General features: G+C 40.4%; 1 protein-coding gene across 1 annotated transcript in view; it reads right to left on the bottom strand.

The window, feature by feature from the left end:
• CORIN (corin, serine peptidase) overlaps positions 1 to 20,692 on the bottom strand; it is a 321,969-nt gene that overhangs the window by 268,660 nt on the left and 32,617 nt on the right. Inside the window, exon 2 of the mRNA XM_073342123.2 lies at positions 2,322 to 2,463. Coding sequence (XP_073198224.2) covers positions 2,322 to 2,463 — 142 coding nt within the window. The remainder of the gene's footprint in view (positions 1 to 2,321; positions 2,464 to 20,692) is intronic.

Below are 20,692 nucleotides of genomic sequence, written 5' to 3'. Positions count from 1 at the left end.
TTGCCTGCAAAATGGAGCCAAAATGTTCCCAATTTTCTAATAGACGTAATAACCAAAGTTAAGAAGAGAAAGTTAATTTCAGCAATAGAATGTAAAGTTCCAAATGACACATTGGAATTGTCCATTCATGTTTCAAGCATCTATTATTCTTTCTAGGGCACCAAGGTGTAGTATGTGAGCACAGACTAACAAAGCTTAAAAAGATTTTGTCCTTTCCATTACAAAAAAGCTTTTTTTCATTCCTTAAAAAACACACAAATCTAGAAGTGATGAAAGATATCAGATTTACAGCACTGGAAACTGATCTGATCTGAATTTGAATTAATGACCTGGATGTAGCCTGTTACATTATTCTGACATCACATACACTTTAAGGATGCCCTTAGAATTATCCATTTATTTCTAGACAGCCTGGAAAAGAGGTCTACTTGTGTCATCAGTGTGCTTTAAACTAAAGCTGTTCTAATTGCTCTAGGAAAAAAGAATAATAAATAATAATCAGAATAATCAGAATAATCTTAAAGGATGCTGGAGACAGTTTTACTGATTTATGGGTGTCCCATACATTAGACCTAACCAATAACATTGGGTCTGATTCTCCTCACACATATACTAGTTTTACACTAGTGTAATTTCATTGATTTTAGTGGTTTATGCTGGCTAAGTAAGGTCAGAATCAGGCCCCTTTTGCCTGAGCATTTTGCAGTACAATTTCAGTATGTATTATGTAGACACTTTCTTCTAAGGAATAGATTGAGTATGACAGAAAAACACACCTACCTTTCTTCATCTACTTTCTCATTTAATAGTGAAAATCTAGGGCAAAGGATATAAAGGATTCAGATGGAATGCTAAACACCAGGAAATGAACTGGGGGTGGGGTATCACGTTTCCTAATTGTCAGACTTATATGATCTTAATCCACTTCAGTCTGTTCTCAGTTTAAAGATAGATCCCAAGACTTAGTTATCAGTCACCACATTCATTAGGTTTTTATTCTGGCCACCCATCCTAAGCACAATGAGAAGACCAGACATTATGGGTCTTGTTGCAGGTCATCCTCCACAGACTGAAATGAATATAAAGATTCAATGTGACTTGAATTTGGCAGAGGCAGAGCTGTCACCTGGATACAGATTCAGTTTTATTTCCAGACATCCTAACTGCTTCAATTATATGGTATTTCTTTAGACTGATTGATTTTTTAATAGGGAAAGAGCTGATAATTTTGTATATTTTACTATCTTTCTGGAACTGGCAAAAAATGCACATTCCTTAGTCTCCCTAAGAGAAGTAAAACGCTGTTTCATAGATACATACTTCAAGTGAAAAAGGCAGGCAGTATCATCCAGCACTGAAATAAGAGACAGCTATGCTGCTAAACCACTGAATGCATTTCAATAAAAAAAAAAATCTTTAAGAGCAAAAAAACCCCCCAAAAGTACACAAGCAACTACAACCCTACAGTACTGTACACAACTAAAAGCAAAAAGTTATATAATGTGCTATCTACTTTCTCTCTCATCACAGGTATGATTTAATTGCAGGCACGTCAACTTTGCTGTGAAGGTAACCAAGAACTAGCTTTTTTTAAATTGTTGCTCTCTAATAAATCATTAATGTGTTAATTCCACATCAAATTTGCAATTAATTAATGGACTGAGTAACTAACAAATTAAGTATATCTGCAAATCTATCTTCAGTGAAATATGATTGTGGTTCTGAAATCATGTGTATTTAAAGTTAATAACAAAACACTTATATTTTATTGGTGAAGGAGAGGAGATCTTGTAGCCTGTTCAGAAAGTTTTATTGCTATTTGTACATTAACTTTCTCCTGAAAATAGATATTAGGTTTATAAATTGGTGTGTGTAATGGTAAAGGAGCAATATGTTGTGCCACTTAGAGATATTTAAATATATTTATTTCATACACACACACATATATAAAATATATATATTTAAAAACTTATCAAAAAGTGCTTGTAAGAGTTACTATTGAAAACAATCAATATAATGTATGTCCAAGGCAGCAAGTATATAAAAAATTAATTTTCAGAGACTCAAAAATTGTTTCCCCCAATTACTTTTTAATTATTTTTAAACATAAACAGTCAAAATCAGGTATTCTCTGCAACTGAAGCAGCATAGCAGAACTTGAAAAAAAGCATAATTTACTTAGTTTTATGTGGATGTTCTAAGACATTTGTTTACATTCTACAAGTAGACTACACTGTGAGTTTATAGTGCTTATTTGTATCATCTTGTTAAAATACAACTATATTTCAGCTTCCTTCTCTTTAGTTAAGACTAATACTCACCTACAAAGGTAAGCAGAATCACCAATAGGAGGATGAGAGCACAGATACATGGAATCAGTATTAGTAGCAAAAGTCGAAGGTATTTGGCAGAAGCCAGCTTCTGAGAGCAACCATCCATATTATCTTCATCTGTTCCTAAGACCTGAAACACAGAAGAGTTCAGTTTTATCATTCTGATGTAACTCGGAAACTCCAATGATATATTTTAAGACTAGTGTTATCTGATACACATAACAGCAGTACTGCAGAAATATATGCCATAAATATATTTAGGTCATGAATGAAAGGTAATATAAAAATTTAAACTGGCCTGTCAACAAATAAGCAGTACACATAAGTTACATGTTTAACTCATTCTTCAATGTGTCAGAATGTATAGCTCCACCACCAGCATTTCAGAAACTTGTTTGCTGAACTTTTTAAATGGTTAGGCTGAGTGAACGTCATTGCATTTTGACAGTCATAAAATACATAAAAATTTTAAACAATAGAGGCTAAATTCTGCCCACCTTACCCAGATGTGCAGAAAGTAGTCCATTAAAAAAACAGTTATTAATGGCTGCATAACTGACTCCATCTTTTCAAGGATATATTATTAAGGAATCTGTCAGTCTGTTATAAATCCTGTTTTAAATAATAATACTCAGCTCTTAAGCACCATGATGCTTTTACATCTTCAACACACTTTACAAACTGTAAGTTATTATTCCTCACTGCACACTCTGAAGCTGATAAATATTATTTCCACTTTACAAATGGGGACATGAAGGACTAGGGATCTTAAGTTGAATTTTCTGAACTCAGTGGAACTACTCAATGTGCATAAAGTTAAACATGTGCAAAAGTCTTTGAAGGATCAAGTTTTAGAATGCATGATGTACCCAGAAAAAAAAAGTCCTTATATGCCAGAACTGTATTCAGGCCTATGCTTCAGTCTACTAGAAAAAATACTGTCCTTTTTAAACAGAGACAAAACAAATTATTTACATGTTTAACAGGAAGAGTAGATTTATTGTCATTCAATTTTTGTAAAAGTACATACACAATCCTGGTTTTAAAAAATTTAAAATTCTACACATTTTTTTTTTTTTTTTGCTTGAAAGACTCTAGGGTGAACAACATGCATTTGATAAGGTCATAGGATGGTAAAGTTATTAATTTCAGACTTTGTCTCCCCTAAAGCTGACTTATCAGTTGAGTGATATGAGCAATTATCTAAATTCTTTGTCAGGAAAATCTAAGTTAAGTATCCTCACACCTTCTTGTCAACTGTCTAAATGGGCCATCTTGATTATCACTACAAAAGTTTTTTTCTCCTGCTGATAATAGCTCATCTTAACTAATTAGCCTCTCACCGTTTGTATGGCAACTTCCAACTTATCTGTATATATCTATATATATTTTCTTACTATACGTTCCATGCTATGCATCCGATGAAGTGGGCTGTAGCCCACGAAAGCTTATGCTCTAATAAATTTGTTAGTCTCTAAGGTGCTACAAGTACTCATGTTTTTTTTTGTGGATACAGACTAACACAGCTGCTACTCTGAAACCAGTCATACTGAAGTTTGTCCCTTTTGCACTTGATAGAGGGATACAGTGACAGGACACAAGAGTACAAATGCATCCATTACCATGACAGTATCTTACCCCAAACACATAGAAAGGGACTCTGGGAAGCTGAAATCCATAACCTATGACTGGGATCTTTGCCCACCATATAAATGCCAATGGTTAAGTGTTCTCCCACTGGTAGTTTCTGTTATAAATGCCTTTTTGTGGAGAACAGGATACCAGATTGTCTGACATAAACCAAAGTTTGACTGCTGCTTAAGAAACTGTTTCTTAACACAGAGGTCTTACTTATTTATGTCCTAGGCTTAGCCCTCCCTTTTATGGAGGTGGCTGAGAAGATTGCAGATGACAAGTATCTAGAATAGGATTCTTTGGCATCATCCAATCCATCCAGTCCTAGAATGGCACAAACAATACTGGTGTGCAAGATGGATGCGAGACAACTCCCCATCCAAATAACATAGGAGCTATCATCTGTTTTTGATACGATTGATTATGAGTTGCGGGTGACCAAATTGTATGGACAGGAGGAAATTACCAGGATTTCATGACTGTGGTTCCATTTATTTCTTTTGAACATCACTGGGTAATGTTACTCATCTGCACTGAGAACCCTCCAGTATGGAATCCCACACAGATTTCTTGTGTCACCATTGCTGTTCAAAGTAACATCGAAAACTGATATGGCAGCAGCATAGCCTGCGCTATTAGCAGTAACTCATGATACCCAAATAAGCATTGCTACCTCTTCTTATCACAGTTATTCAGTCTCAGCACAGTTGCATTGTCTGGCTCAGGTTGCAGGTCAAGCTACAGATGATAGAGATATTGCTTTCATGACAAGGAGAGCATTTGAAGCTGTCACTTTGGGGCCAGGGTACTGCTAGCTTTTGATATGGTTTTCCCGAGTGAGTTGACAGGACTCCCAACTTAGAGGCCACAACAAACTGAATATGGAAACCAATGTTTCATCAGTTGCCAGGAGTACTTTTTTAACCCCAAAATATTCAGAAGTTGCAATCTTTTTTCTGGACTAAGACCAGAATCCAGGCTTTTGTGACCTCTCAGCTAAATTACTGCAATGCACTCTTTAGGTTGTATCTACTGCACAGTATGCACAAGATTCTTCACCAATGAGAGTCCATGAGCAGAACTTGCAGTCTAATGTTCAGCAAGTGCACTTCAAAAACTAATCATTTCAGTTTTTAAGTCCCAGGCAAAGCCTATTGAAATCATCCTGGCTCATAACCATTGACGGACACCTAATTCTCCATGAACATGTATTTAGTTCTTTTTTTAATGCTGTTATAGTTTTGGACTTCACAACATCATCCCCTGGCAAAGAGGGAATAGTATTCCAATAGTAATAAAGTCCTTCACTACGGCTATTCCAGGAGATAAAGGACCTTTCATGTATAGCTGACAATGGTGGGAACTATTGCCCAATTGCTAAAAGTAACTGGCAGTCAGTGTAAATGCTGACCCATGGCAGTACCAAAAGCTGAGCTTAAGAATAATGGAGATATAATATCAGACATCATAACAAAGTTTTGTAGTCACGTACAGAACTGAGAAAACAGCCAGCAGTGTAGGACCATCAATTTACTTAACTAATTTTCAATTTTCTTCCTTATGGGGAAAAGGAGATTTAACATTGGTCCTACATGAGATCTTAATTCTTTATTCTGTGCTGTGTGGCATATAAGTGAAAATATGAGAATAGAGTTGCAGCCACCATAGTACAGTTGCCTGAAGAGTCATGTAAGGCGAGACCTAAAACATGTTATGACATACCTGTCATGCCAGTGCAGACATGAACTTCTAAAAGCCCTTCACCATGTGTTCCTCAGTCTCTGTGAGAGACAATTACCCGAGTGCTACTGACATCTTTGTGAGCCATCGTATGCAAGAATCTGTGTACTAGAGATGTATCACAGGAATCAGAAATATTTAAAAGCATGACCAGTAATGGTCAAAATGGTTATAAAGATCTTAAATGTTGATTTAATAGTTTTCGTATCTACCTATTGCTAATACATATTTTAGATATTTTCTTTATTACAATTCAGTTGCTAAAGGCAACCAAAGTACATCCTAACTATTTCACTGACAATCTACTTTCACAGATGTTAATGGGATATTACGGAATTATTAGATATAAATTTGTATCCAGTGACTGCCCAGGAATTGAATGCTGAAGAGATAATTTTATAAAAGACCCTTAATTGCTAGCATAGTGATAACAGCAAAGCAAATATTTATAAAACAACTAAAAAGGACTGTTCTGTTTTTCCTCTTGCAGAAGGAGTTCTTATTACTCAAGCAGAAACACTAGACTAATTTAACATTACCATCAGTGAATCATCAGGAATAAACTCAATAAACTTGTTTTCTTTCAGTTGAGCATCTTTATGTTTTTTATTCACCCACATATATGGAAAATGTGAAATAACTAGAGGTTGTTCTGACAGAGGGCCATTCTCTAACACAAATGAGAAAACTTGAGGATATTGATTAAAAAGACTGGGCCTTTTCAGCTTCGAAAAGAGACAAGTAAGAGGAGATATGATAGGTCAATAAAATCATGAATGGTGTGGAGAAAGTGAATAAGGAAATGTTATTTACTCCTCCACATAACACAAGAACCAGGGGGTCACTCAATGAAATTAATAGGCAGCAGGTTTAAAACAAACAAGCAAAAGGAAGTACTTCTTCACATAACACACAGTCAACCTGTGGAACTTATTACCCAGGCATGGTGTGAAGGCCAAAATTATAGCAGGGGTCAAAAAAGAATTAGATAAGTAGATGGAGGATAGGTCCATCAATGGTTATTAGCCAAGATGGCCAAGGATGCAACCCCCATGTTCTGGGTATCCCTAACCTCTGACTTCCAAAAGCTGGGAGTGGATGACAGGGGATGGATCACACAATAATTGCATGTTCTCTTCATTCCATCTGAAGCACCTGGCATTGGCCACTGTCGGAAGACAGAATACTGGACTAGATGGAGGATTGGTCTGAACCAGTATGGCTATTTTTATGTTCTTATGTCCTATAGAGTTAATTATAAAAGCATTCCACTTGCTATATTATAGAATCCCTGACGCCATTATCTTCCCTGCCACCACCCAAACTTTGGGATGGGCCAGAAATTAGAATCATAAGGTCAGAAGGGACTACAAGGGTCATCTAGTCTAACCCCATGCCAATATGCATGATTTGTTGTGGGTAAGCCATCCAAGACAGATGGCTATCCAGCCTCCTTTTGAAAACCTCCAGCAAAGGAGCTTCCACAACCTACCTAGGCAATCTAGTCAATTCATGCACCAAAATTTGTCCTAAAGTAAAACTTTCGACTACTTGACCCTCAGGAATAAATGCCACCCCCATCACAGCAAGGGGTATATATCCAATAGAACCAACAGGGGAAAGACAAACCCTGGAGTCCTGAGAGAAGGGGTCAAGGGAGGGGCAAGCTTGACTGCTCAGGGCTTTCCCACTCAGAATACATGTGACAGGTTTCAGAGTAACAGCCGTGTTAGTCTGTATTCGCAAAAAGAAAAGGAGTACTTGTGGCACCTTAGAGACTAACACTGCACTTAGGACGGAAGAATCCAATGCACCACTACAGACTAGGGACCGAATGGCTAGGCAGCAGTTCTGCAGAAAAGGACCTAGGGGTTACAGTGGACGAGAAGTTGGATATGAACCAACAGTGTGCCCTTGTTGCCAAGAAGGCCAATGGCATTTTGGGATGTATAAGTAGGGGCATTGCAGCAGATCGAGGGACGTGATCGTTCCCCTCTATTCGACATTGGTGAGGCCTCATCTGGAGTACTGTGTCTAGTTTTGGGCCCCACACTACAAGAAGGATGTGGAAAAATTGGAAAGAGTCCAGCGAAGGGCAACAAAAATGATTAGGGGACTGGAACACATGACTTATGAGGAGAGGCTGAGGGAACTGGGGATGTTTAGTCTTCAGAAGAGAAGAATGAGGGGGGATTTGATAGCTGCTTTCAACTACCTGAAAGGGGTGGCTCTAGACTGTTCTCTAGACTCCAAAGAGGATGGCTCTAGACTGTTCTCAGTCGTAGCAGATGACAGAACAAGGAGTAATGGTCTCAAGTTTCAGTGGGGGAGATTTAGGTTGGATATTAGGAAAAACTTTTTCACTAGGAGGGTGGTGAAACACTGGAATGGGTTACCTAGGGAGGTGGTGGAATCTCCTTCCCTAGAAGTTTTTAAGGTCAGGCTTAACAAAGCCCTGGCTGGGATGATTTAGTCGGGGATAGGTCCTGCTTTGAGCAGGGGGTTGGACTAGATGACCTCCTGAGGTCCCTTCCAACCCTGATATTCTATGATTCATTCCCCCTTCTGAGAAAAGGGTGAGAAGGCTGGGGGATGGGCTGAATCCTAGCAGTGAGGATGAAGGGGGCTGACCCTGAATATTGGTTATTTGACAGGGAGACCATTTAACGCTGCACTGGACCCAAATAAATGCCTGGTTTTGTTTTGGTGTCTCTCCCCACACTACAGCTAATAAAGTTGCAGCCTTCCACTTTAAAAATTCATCACTTTGCCTGCGTTTATTTCTCCTGCATGTCCTGATCAAAGTTATGTTGTTTAACTATTGCTGACCTGATGGACAGGGTGTTGTAGCAAGAAGTAGTACTGTAAATGCCTCCTGTAGCATGAGAGTACATAAACTTCCCTGTATAAATAAGACAGATATAGACTCGTAATGACAATACCAAAGAGTCATAAAAAGTTGATCCAATGAGGGTTTCTTTCAATTAAGTTATGGGCTCACTGGTAGTCTGAAAACTTAACCTTCATTTTGTGCGGTAATAAAAATCATTTTTCTTTAACCTAATCAGTTTCCATATCAAAACAGGTGTCAGCTGTGAATATATAGCATGCTTAAAACATCAAACTGCAGGCTAAAACATTCTCTCCTACTGAACTGCTATTAACTGCTACTTAGCTGAGCTCCATTCTTCCTGTATTGATTGCTATAAAGAAAATAAAACTTGCAATAAGCATGAGCTAATTTTAATTCAGTCTACAAGAAAAACCTAGTCTGATGATAGCCAAAACACTCCTTTAATCCCCACTGTCCACAGCGCAGCTGGCTCTCTCAAGTGAGAAAGGCTCATTCTGTCCCATTCTGCTACTTTGCCTGCATCTGATCTCAGCCCACTGTGAACAAAATGTGGGGGACAATGCACAAGATACATACAGAATGGGGGACATCAAAAAAATCAAAATGCTGTGGGAGTCATTCCTTCAGTTGAAATATTTTTCCCGTAAACTCAGTTTCAAAATTCTTTATTTCTGATGTAAACAATTTTCAACAAATGTGTTTGTCACAGAGGTAACTTTGGGACTATGATGAGGGACATTTGAGTGATACAGTGTTCACTATGTGTTAGAGCAGGGTTCGGCAACTACAGCCTGCTGGCCAAATCCAACCCGCCAGCCATTTTAATCTAGCCCTTGAGCTCCCACTGGGGAGTGGGGTCTGGGGCTTGCCCCACTCCAGCGCTCCAGCCAGGAAGCAAGATTGGGGACCACTCCATGGGTTAGAACATATGTTCAACTTAGCCATCAATTTTCCATGCCTTTGTCACCTCAAGATTACATAACTGCAATGTACACTACACAGGGCTACACCTTTAATCAACTCAGAAATGTAAAATAGTTCAGAAGGCAGTAACTTGCTTGTTAAGTAGTTTCCCACCACCAGCACGTAACAAGAGTGCTCTGTGATATGCACAGGCAGCCTGTGGATCACCAAATTGAGCTCAGAGTGTTAATATTGACCTATAAAGTCCTAACTGGCTTGGGATCTTCCTGTTTAAGGGACAGGCCCTCTCCCCATGCCATACTGCTACACCTGTTGTGAGAAGAGGCAATCAAACTGGAGCTCCCTCCTTTTAAAAGGGAGGTAACTGCTGGTATGCTATTCTTTGTGGGACCTTAGACTTTGGAATTAACTCCAACTGCACACCACCCCACACTTTGGTCAGGGAACAGTGTAGGAGCATCGCTTTTCCCAGGTTGTTATTGAGGAAGAAGTGAGCTGACGGCTGGGAAGTGCTCACTGAGGCTGGAGTCTGTGAATCATAGAATCATAGAATATCAGCGTTGGAAGGGACCCCAGAAGGTCATCTAGTCCAACCCCCTGCTCGAAGCAGGACCAATTCCCAGTTAAATCATCCCAGCCAGGGCTTTGTCAAGCCTGACCTTAAAAACCTCTAAGGAAGGAGATTCTACCACCTCCCTAGGTAACGCATTCCAGTGTTTCACCACCCTCTTAGTGAAAAAGTTTTTCCTAATATCCAATCTAAACCTCCCCCACTGCAACTTGAGACCATTACTCCTCGTTCTGTCATCTGCTACCATTGAGAACAGTCTAGAGCCATCCTCTTTGGAACCCCCTTTCAGGTAGTTGAAAGCAGCTATCAAATCCCCCCTCATTCTTCTCTTCTGCAGGCTAAACAATCCCAGCTCCCTCAGCCTCTCCTCATAACTCATGTGTTCCAGACCCCTAATCATTTTTGTTGCCCTTCGCTGGACTCTCTCCAATTTATCCACATCCTTCTTGAAGTGTGGGGCCCAAAACTGGACACAGTACTCCAGATGAGGCCTCACCAATGTCGAATAGAGGGGAACGATCACGTCCCTCGATCTGCTCGCTATGCCCCTACTTATACATCCCAAAATGCCATTGGCCTTCTTGGCAACAAGGGCACACTGCTGACTCATATCCAGCTTCTCGTCCACTGTCACCCCTAGGTCCTTTTCCGCAGAACTGCTGCCTAGCCATTCGGTCCCTAGTCTGTAGCTGTGCATTGGGTTCTTCCGTCCTAAGTGCAGGACCCTGCACTTATCCTTATTGAACTGTGGCTATAGTCTGTTTCTTTTCATTACCTTCTGGTTTGGAGAGAGGCTGCTGTATTTCTGTATGTTTAATATATGGTAAGTGCCTTCTTAGAGCTTTAGGTAAGTACCTATTTTATGTTTACAAAAACCTAAAAAAACCCCAAATATACTGCATGTATGCCAAGGCTTGGTTTAGAAATCAGAAAGTTATTAAAATTCAAACTACAGGCCTCAAATCTGACCTGAAGCTAAGCTAAACTCAGCACAGCTCAGGATGAAATAGGGCAAAGGGCTGGGAGGAGGATGGCTATTTGCCCTGTTTTTAGTTTCCTTGGTTTCTGGGTATCCAGCAGAGCACTGGTTTAATCTGGTCTCCAATGTAGATAAAGCCAGAACAGCTTTATGCCACCCACCCTTACAGCTCTCAGTGTAGAGAGGTAGTAGGGGAGAGGTGCTACATTCCTCAGGAAGGCTGCTGCAGTTAATTATAAATTAGAGCAGCCCTCCTGAGGAATGCAGCACCTCTCCCCCTATCATTGCTCTACACTGAGAGCTGTGAGGGTGGATGGCATAGAACTGTTCTGCCAATTCCCTGCCCCCTGGGAAACCCCCTTTTCCAGGAGTAATATCTCTGCACTGGTTCCACTATTTTAACTGCTCCTTTTCAACAATGAGTTGGTAGCGTAGTATAGCCATAGTGCAAGACAGAATCATAGAAATGTATGGCTGGAAGGGACCTTGAGAGGTCTAATCCAGCCCCCTGTGCTAAGGCAGGACCAAGTAAACCTAGACCATCCCTTACAGGTGTTTATCCCACTTCTTCCTCAAAACCTCCAATGATAGGGATTCCATAACCTCCCTTGGAAGTCTATTACAGTGTTTAACTACGCTCATAATTTGGCAGTTTTTACTGATATCTAACCTAAATCTCCCTTGCTGCAGATTAAGCTGATTCCTTCTTGTCCTACTTTCAATGGACATAGAGAACAACTGATCGCTGTCCTCTTTGATCAGGCCCCTCCTCAGCCTTCTTTTAGAGACTAAAAATACCCAGTTTTTTACCCTTTCCTCATAGATCACGTTTTCTAAACCTTTTATCATTTTTGCTGCTTTCCTCTGGATTTTCTCCAATTTGTCCACATCTTTCTTAAAGTGTGCAGCCCAAAAGAGGATACAATACTCCACCTGAGGCCTCACTAGTGCTGGATAGAACAATTACCTCCCATGTCTTACATACAACACTCCTGTTAATACACCTCAGAATTATATTAACTTTTTGCAACTGCATCAAATTGTTTGGCTCATATTCAATTTGTTACCCACTATAATCCCAGATCTTTTTTCTGCGGTACTATTGCCTAGCCAGGTTTTCCTCATTTTGTAGTAGTGCATTTGATTTTTCCTTCCTAAGTGCAGAGCTTTGTACTTGTCTTTATTGAATTTCATCTTGTTTATGTCAGGCCAATTCTCCAATTTATCAATGTCATTTTAAATCCTAATCTGTCCTCCAAAGTGCTTGCAACTCCTCCCAGCTTGGTGTCATCCACACATTTTATAAGCATCCTTTCCACTCCATTATGCAAGTCATGAATGAATATGTTGAAAAGCACTGGACCCAAGACAGACCCCTGTGGGACCCCACTAGATACATCCTCCCAGTTTGACAGTGAACCATTTAACAGTCTTTCAATTAGTTATGCACTCACCTTAGTTCATCTACATTTCTTTAGTTTGCTTGTGAGAATGTCATGTGGGACTGCGTCAAAAGACTTACTAAAATAAGAATATATCACGTCTACTACTCTTCTTCCCCCCTCCTCCCCGCATCCATCCACTAGGCCAGTAACCCTGTCAAAGAAGAAAATTAGGTTGATTTGGCATGATTTGTTCTCGACAAATCCACGTTGACTATTACTTATTGCCTTATTATCTTCTAGGTGCTTACAAACTGATTGTTTAATAATTTGTTTCAGTATCTTTCCAGGTAACAAGGTTAGGCTAACTGGTTTATAATCCCATAGTATAGGCTAGAATTAGAATCACTATACCTAGTTATATATCTCAGTGTGGCAGTCTCCATGGTAAATAGCGCCAGGTTGTACTAATGACTATCATGATCTCCATACGTTTTATACTGTGAGCCAGGCATATCTCCTAATTTCCATAAAATCCAATTACTCAGCCCTTTCCAAAATTTATAATGGAGAAGGAAGAAAGAGGACATTTATCAGAGAACTTGGGAATTGGTTTTCCTCTCAAGGGAAGCACTGCTGAACACCTTTTATCACAAAGTGCAATGATTTGTTAAGTATGATTTCCTCAACACTGTACAATGCACGTGTGTCATGGAATCAGTAAATTGTAGGAGTCAGAGTAACTTGCAGTTAGACAGATAGCCATGGATGCTTCAAAAGTCTTACAACCTGATCTTGCTGAATTTTCAACACAATTTTGGCCTACAAAGTACTTGAATTGGTGATAAACTAACTCAAATTCTAGGCTCTTTCCTTGTCTGTAACAGCTGCAGGTAAAGGTGTAAAAACAACGAGGAGTCCTGGTGGCACCTTAGAGAGGCCTCATTAGTGCTACAAAAAGTAATTTTCCCTCTGTTGATATTCACCCCTTCTTGTCAACTGTTGGGAATGGGCTACATCCACCCTAATTGAATTGGCCTCGTTAGCACTGACTCCCCACTTGGTAAGGCAACTCCCATCTTTTCATGTGCTGTATATTTATACCTGTTTACTGTATTTTCCACTCCATGCATCTAATGAAGTGGGTTATATACCACGAAAGCTTATGCCCAAATAAATTTGTTAGTCTCTAAGGTGCCACAAAGACTCATTGTTTTTGCGGATACAGACTAACACGGCTTACCCCTCTGAAAGGTAAAGGTGTGTGACCTTGTTGTATATTTGCACCAAACCTAGCACAATGATGTCCTGGACCATGATTAGGGGTCTTAGGCACTACAGTAACACTAATAGTAAGAAGATGATGGTGATAAGATTAAGCTTTAACATCAAGATATCATCCTATTGGGTGAATTTAAGAAACATCATTTGAAGAGAAGACAGAAGCGAACAACCCTGGAGATGAAATATCAGCTGAATGAAAGGGATGCGAGTGTTGTGAAGGAACAATGTAAACAGAAAGGGATCACACTTAGTCATAGACTTGAAAGATATTCATCACAAAGCGTTCAGTATCAGACAGAGAACAGACTCTTCATGAGAGACCCTAAGAGATTCTTTGATCTGATGGGCATTAAAAGCGGAATAGGAAAATCGGAAAAAATAGAAAGCTAGTAAGTAATGTGGAAGCTACTGGAAGGAAATCTGGTATGAGAATGTACAACATAATCAGACAAAGGGCTGGATTAAAAATGTGAGAAATTAAAAAATCACACAATAGAAGACGATGCAGGAATATCAAAGAAATAAACAGATGAGGTACTGAGAGGAATGAAAAATTGGAAAGCACCCAGACAGCTGGGGTGCATGGATTCTGGCTGAAACACCTAACAACTCTCCATGATTGTTTATTTGAATAACTTAATAAATGTTTGAAGAACAGATGCCCAGGATGGATAGTGACAGGGAGAATCATCCTCATGCAAAAACAGAAAGAAGGACACAGTGATCCTATGAATTACAGGCCAATCATGTGTTTACCAACTATGTGGAAACTTCTAACAGCAATTTTGGCAAAGGAGATCCAGATAGTGCTAGCTCGCATGGAATGCTGCTTCCTGAGCAAAAAGGTAAACATTCAAGGGACAAAAGATCACATCAAGCTTTACAAGAGAATCACAGAAGATACAAAACAAAATGAAAAATTTAGAGATAGTGTGGATAAACTACCAAAAAGCATATGACATTCGTGGATCATCAAGACACTGAAAATGCACAAGATTCATCCAAAGATCGTTTCCTTTCTGCAGCGATCTATGGTTAACAACAGGAACATTCTGTTGGGGAAAAAATAAACATCTAGGCCTGTCATAAATATAAAGGGAAGGGTAAACCCCTTTGAAATCCCTCCTGGCCAGGGGAAAGCTCCTCTCACCTGTAAAGGGTTAAGAAGCTAAAGGTAACCTCGCTGGCACCTGACCAAAATGACCAATGAGGAGACAAGATACTTTCAAAAGCTGGGAGGAGGGAGAGAAACAAAGGGTCTGTGTGTCTGTCTATATGCTGGTTTTCTGCCGGGGATAGACCAGGAATGGAGTCTTAGAACTTTTAGTAAGTAATCTAGCTAGGTATGTGTTAGATTATGATTTCTTTAAATGGCTGAGAAAAGAATTGTGCTGAATAGAATAACTACTTCTGTCTGTGTATCTTTTTTGTAACTTAAGGTTTTGCCTAGAGGGGTTCTCTATGTTTTTGAATCTAATTACCCTGTAAGAGATCTACCATCCTGATTTTACAGGGGGGATTTCTTTATTTCTATTTACTTCTATTTTTATTAAAAGTCTTCTTGTAAAAAACTGAATGCTTTTTCATTGTTCTCAGATCCAAGGGTTTGGGTCTGTGGTCACCTATGCAAATTGGTGAGGCTTTTTATCCAACATTTCCCAGGAAAGGGGGGGTGCAAGTGTTGGGAGGATTGTTCATTGTTCTTAAGATCCCAGGGTCTGGGTCTGTAGTCACCTAGGCAAATTGGTGAGGCTTTTTACCAAACCTTGTCCAGGAAGTGGGGTGCAAGGTTTTGGGAAGTATTTTGGGGGGAAAGACGCGTCCAAACAGCTCTTCCCCAGTAACCAGTATTAGTTTGGTGGTGGTAGCGGCCAATCCAAGGACGACGGGTGGAATATTTTGTACCTTGGGGAAGTTTTGACCTAAGCTGGTAAAGATAAGCTTAGGAGGTTTTTCATGCAGGTCCCCACATCTGTACCCTAGAGTTCAGAATGGGGGAGGAACCTTGACAAGTCCCTAAAGTGAATAAAGTCCCTCAAAATGCAACAGGCAAAATTGCTAACAAGGCTTGTATGTGATTTACAAACATGGTGCTCAACATAGAGCAAAAAGTCGCTTGAAAAAGTTAAGCATATGCTGATGTTAGGGCATGTTGTTCTGCATAACTTTCCTATTCAAATAAGAAAAATAAAGGTTATGTTAATGAATAATTTAGGATGTTACAGGTATACTGAACAAAGATATTAAAATATGAAGAAAACAGCTGAATGGTAGAAAAGAAGTGTTACGTTTTGTTAGTTAAATGTTAATGGTTTATGACAATGTATGTTAAATGGTAAAAGTATAGTTGATATAATGTTAAGGACTTGTAACAACATCAAATTATGAAAGACTGAGTAAATGTACTGCCGGGTACATGAAATGTTAGATGATATAGAAGGATAAATTAATGTATAAAAAGGAAAAGTGAACGAAGGCCCAAGTTGGAGGACCCAGTCCAGAGACTGAGACAACCATCTTGGAGAGCTTCCCAGTACCCCAGAACTTGGTAATTTGGGCCCCTACCTGTTCCATCTTATCTGTCTTATTGTATGTCATATGTTTATAACCAGAAAATATAAGTGACAACAATTCAGTCTGAAAATGTATAAATAAAGGAGAAAATTGACTAAGGCTAAATCGGGTGGACTCATGCTGTAGTTTCCCACCTTCCTACTTGACTCTATCTGGAAGGGACTCTGATGAGATCCAAATTGAAAAAGAAAATCTTTCAAGAGGATTCCTTATCACCAACGCTTTTCAGGATAGCAATGCTGCTGCTGACATGGATGTTCAAGAATATAAATTGCAGATCAGCAAAGAGCAACAACCAGTTAACCAATTGTTGTACGTGGATGATCTGAAACTACATGGACAGCCACAAAAGGAGATACAGAGATTGATGACATGTAGAAAAGTTTAGTGAAGATATAAAGCTACTAGTTGGCTTGACTAAATGTGCGTCAGAAGAGGGGCAAACTTGTACAATCAGATAACATACAAGTTAATGAAGATACTATCCAAGATCTCTCAGCATGGCCCCTACAAGTACCTTGGAATCAGGGAACTGTTTGAGTTCAACATAAGTCAAAGAAAGACTATTACAGGTTAATAAAAACCACTCTAAGGACAAAACAACTTGAAGAATTTGATCAAAGCCATTAATATGTGGGCGGTAACTAGTTGTACGGTAGACTGCTGGATTGATCAAGAGGAAAGAAAAAAATTGACATCTAAACAAGAAATCTCCTGGTGATGTATATGTGACCCCCTTTTCTGTTTCTTATTTCCTGGTGTTCAGCCAAAAACCTTCTTGCTGTAATTATAGCTACTCTTCCAACTTGCTCTGAGTTGATATGGAAACACTCCCAGGCAAGGTGGCAGTGACTGCAAACAAATAGTTGCTATTTCAGCACACTAGACTGAGTGCAGGAAATTGTTCACCATGCTCAGGAGCTGTTCTGAAGCTGGTATGGAAGGCTTCATTAAGGGAAGACATTCTTGCATGAACACACATACACCCTACTCCTGGGGGAATTCGGCACCAAAAAATTCTGCACACAATATTTTAAAATTCTGAAAAAATCTGCATATTTTATTTGTCAAACTAATACTATATAATCATGCTAGTTTCAATTATTTTGGTAAATGTATTTCAAAATACCTGTCAGCAACTATATCTGTAACAATACAGGTAACAAAAAAATTCCTCCAGGAGTAGAGAGTTAAAGAAACCCCTACAACCCTAGTTCTTGTTTCTCTGCCCCCTCTTCCTCAGAGCCTATCTGGGGGGTCAGACACCCGCACCCCTATCCCCAGAGCCCAGCCATAGGGCACCCCCTAGTCCAGACACCCGCACCCCCTATCCCCGCAGAGCCCAGGGATCCAGAGGGAGAGAGAGAGCCCGTTGCTAGGTCCCAGGCTTGTATGGAGTTTCCAGCACACCACCTCCTTCCTTCGGAGCATGCCAGGAACTGCAGCTGCTGGGAACCCTCCAGTTCCTCCTCCCCCTCTTCCTAATTTACAAATTAGGGAACTGGGCTTGGCCAGGTCCAGCAACCTCTAGTGGTAGCCAGCAGCTCTGCAGCTCATTTCAGCAAGGGAAAAAGGAAATTCTATGCGAAACATTAATTTTACACAAATTCTGCACTGCATAGTGGCACAGAATTCCCCCAGGAGTAACACCCTGAGTTAGAAGCTGGAGGCTCCTGGCCAATCAGTAGTGAGTCCTGTGAGAGGTACGAAACTGCAGCCATTTTGAGCACCAGTCAGATCCAGCCCAGCTCTTCAAGGAGAAGACAAAGCTTACAGGGTAACCCAAATTGAATCTGTGGGTTGGATCACAATACAGTTTCTTTGCAGGAGTCAGTGAGATTGAGACTAAGAAAACACCATGAAGGAAGACTTGTACACTGGAGGCCAAATGTCTTCATGAGGTGTATTATATCTTTGAACCAAAGACAGTGTGTGAGCCTAACAACTACAGTAATTTACAGTTTTTCTTAAAGTTGTGTCTGTGCTCAATTGTGTGGATGCTGAAACAATTGGTTATGTAATACAACTAAATGCTTTATTTAATTGTCAAAATATCCAGGGTGAGCTTATGTGAAACCAGAAGGTCTCAGATTGTTAGAAGTCCCAACCCCTGTATTTATTTTGGAAGGTATTTTAATATATATATTATATATATAATTAGGGCTTAGACCACAGGTTATATTCTTCATTTTAAAGGGAAATAACACATCTGTAGTTAGTGATGTTAGTCTAGCTAGGGTACATTGAAACTGCTGTGCTGTAACACTTTATCTTTGGAGCGTTATTCAGTAAAAAGAAATTTTGAAACTACTAAATGTGTGTGTGTGCGCACGTGCATAACTGTCTTATAAGAAAGACTGGTACTGGATTTATAAGAAGGGAAAGAAAGTGAATCCTATTATAATTTCCACTTAGTATTTAGAGGCTTCCCATAGAAAATCCAGTCTCTTGCAAAAATATGAATTCATGATCTGTGAAAATACTTTAAGTCAGATAGAGGAGTTCTGTAGCACAGAATTGGTAAGTAAGTTTACTTACCTCCCCTCTCTGTATGTTACTTATAGAATAATGAATATTAATCAAGACGTGAACAAGATTTGACAATCTGAAAAGGTCTGCTATCTGTGGAGGAAACAACTGACAATGAAGAATATAATATCAAAATATACGAGGAGTCAACCAGAGTAAAAGATCATCTGGTTGTAGTAACAATCAATGGTTGAGCATACATCCCAGTCCAAGAAAGGAGAAAGCAAATCACCAAAGAAAGACTTGAAAGACTTATGCAGAAATCAGTGCACAGACAGTGGTGGAGAGAGATCAAATGCATTCATGATTGAAGATTAACAAACTCATGGCTTGTAGAAAGATACCTCAAAAAAAGAGAGACAGAGAGCCTCATTATGAGTGCACAAGAGCAGTTCTTCAGGCTTAACTACTGTTGAAACACAATTGACCAACAGAACTGTTCCCCAAACTGCAGAATGTGTTTTGAAAAGGAAGAGATGATGGAGCATGTGTCGAGTGCCTACAGGAGCTTGGCTGAGCCCTGGTCTACACTAGGACTTTAGGTCAAATTTAGCAGCATTAAATTGATGTAAACCTGAACCCGTCCACACGATGAAGCCCTTTATTTCGACTTAAAGGGCTCTTAAAATCGATTTCCTTACTCCCCCCCGACAAGTGGATTAGCGCTTAAATCGGCCTTGCCGGCTCGAATTTGGGGTACTGTGGACACAATTCGACGGTATTGGCCTCCGGGAGCTATCCCAGAGTGCTCCATTGTGACCGCTCTGGACAGCACTCTCAACTCAGATGCACTGGCCAGGTAGACAGGAAAAGAACCGCGAACTTTTGAATCTCATTTCCTGTTTGGCCAGCGTGGCAAGCTGCAGGTGACCATGCAGAGCTCATCAGCACAGGTGACCATGTTGGAGTCCCAGAATCGCAAAAGAGCTCCAGCATGGACCAGACGGGAGGTACGGAATCTGATCGCTGTTTGGGGAGAGGAATCCGTGCTATCAGAACTCTGTTCCAGTTTTCGAAATGCCAAAACCTTTGTCAAAATCTCCCAGGGCATGAAGGACAGAGGCCATAACAGGGACCCGAAGCAGTGCCGCGTGAAACTGAAGGAGCTGAGGCAAGCCTACCAGAAAACCAGAGAGGCGAACAGCCGCTCCGGGTCAGAACCCCAAACATGCCACTTCTATGATGAGCTGCATGCCATTTTAGGGGGTTCAGCCACCACTGCCCCAGCCGTGTTGTTTGACTCCTTCAATGGAGATGGAGGCAATACGGAAGCAGGTTTTGGGGACGAAGAAGATGATAGCTCACAGCAAGCAAGTGGAGAAACCGGTTTTCCCGACAGCCAGGAACTGTTTCTCACCCTGGACCTGGAGCCAGTACCCCCCGAACCCACCCAAGGCTGCCTCCTGGACCCAGCAGGTGGAGAAGGGACCTCTGGTGAGTGTACCTTTTAAAATACTATACATGGTTTAAAAGCAAGCATGTGAAAGGATTACTTTGCCCTGGCATTCGCGGCTCTCCTGGATGTACTCCCAAAGCCTTTGCAAAAGGTTTCTGGGGAGGGCAGCCTTACTGCGTCCTTCATGGTAGGACACTTTACCACTCCAGGCCAGTAACACGTACTCGGGAATCATTGTACAACAAAGCATTGCAGTGTATGTTTGCTGGCGTTCAAACAACATCCGTTCTTTATCTCTCTGTGTTATCCTCAGGAGAGTGAGATATAATTCATGGTCACCAGGTTGAAATAGAGTGCTTTTCTTCACGGGACACTCAGAGGAGCCCACTCCTGCTGGGCTGTTTGCCTGTGGCTAAACAGAAATGTTCCCCGCTGTTAGCCACAGGGAGGGGGGAAGGTTGAGGGGGTAGCTACGCGGTGGGGGGAGGCAA

Source organism: Lepidochelys kempii, chromosome 4 (assembly GCF_965140285.1).
Source record: "Lepidochelys kempii isolate rLepKem1 chromosome 4, rLepKem1.hap1, whole genome shotgun sequence".
NCBI lineage: Eukaryota > Metazoa > Chordata > Testudines > Cheloniidae > Lepidochelys > Lepidochelys kempii.
Note: the sequence above shows the minus strand (reverse complement) of the source record. Positions and strands in the feature narration are given on the sequence as shown.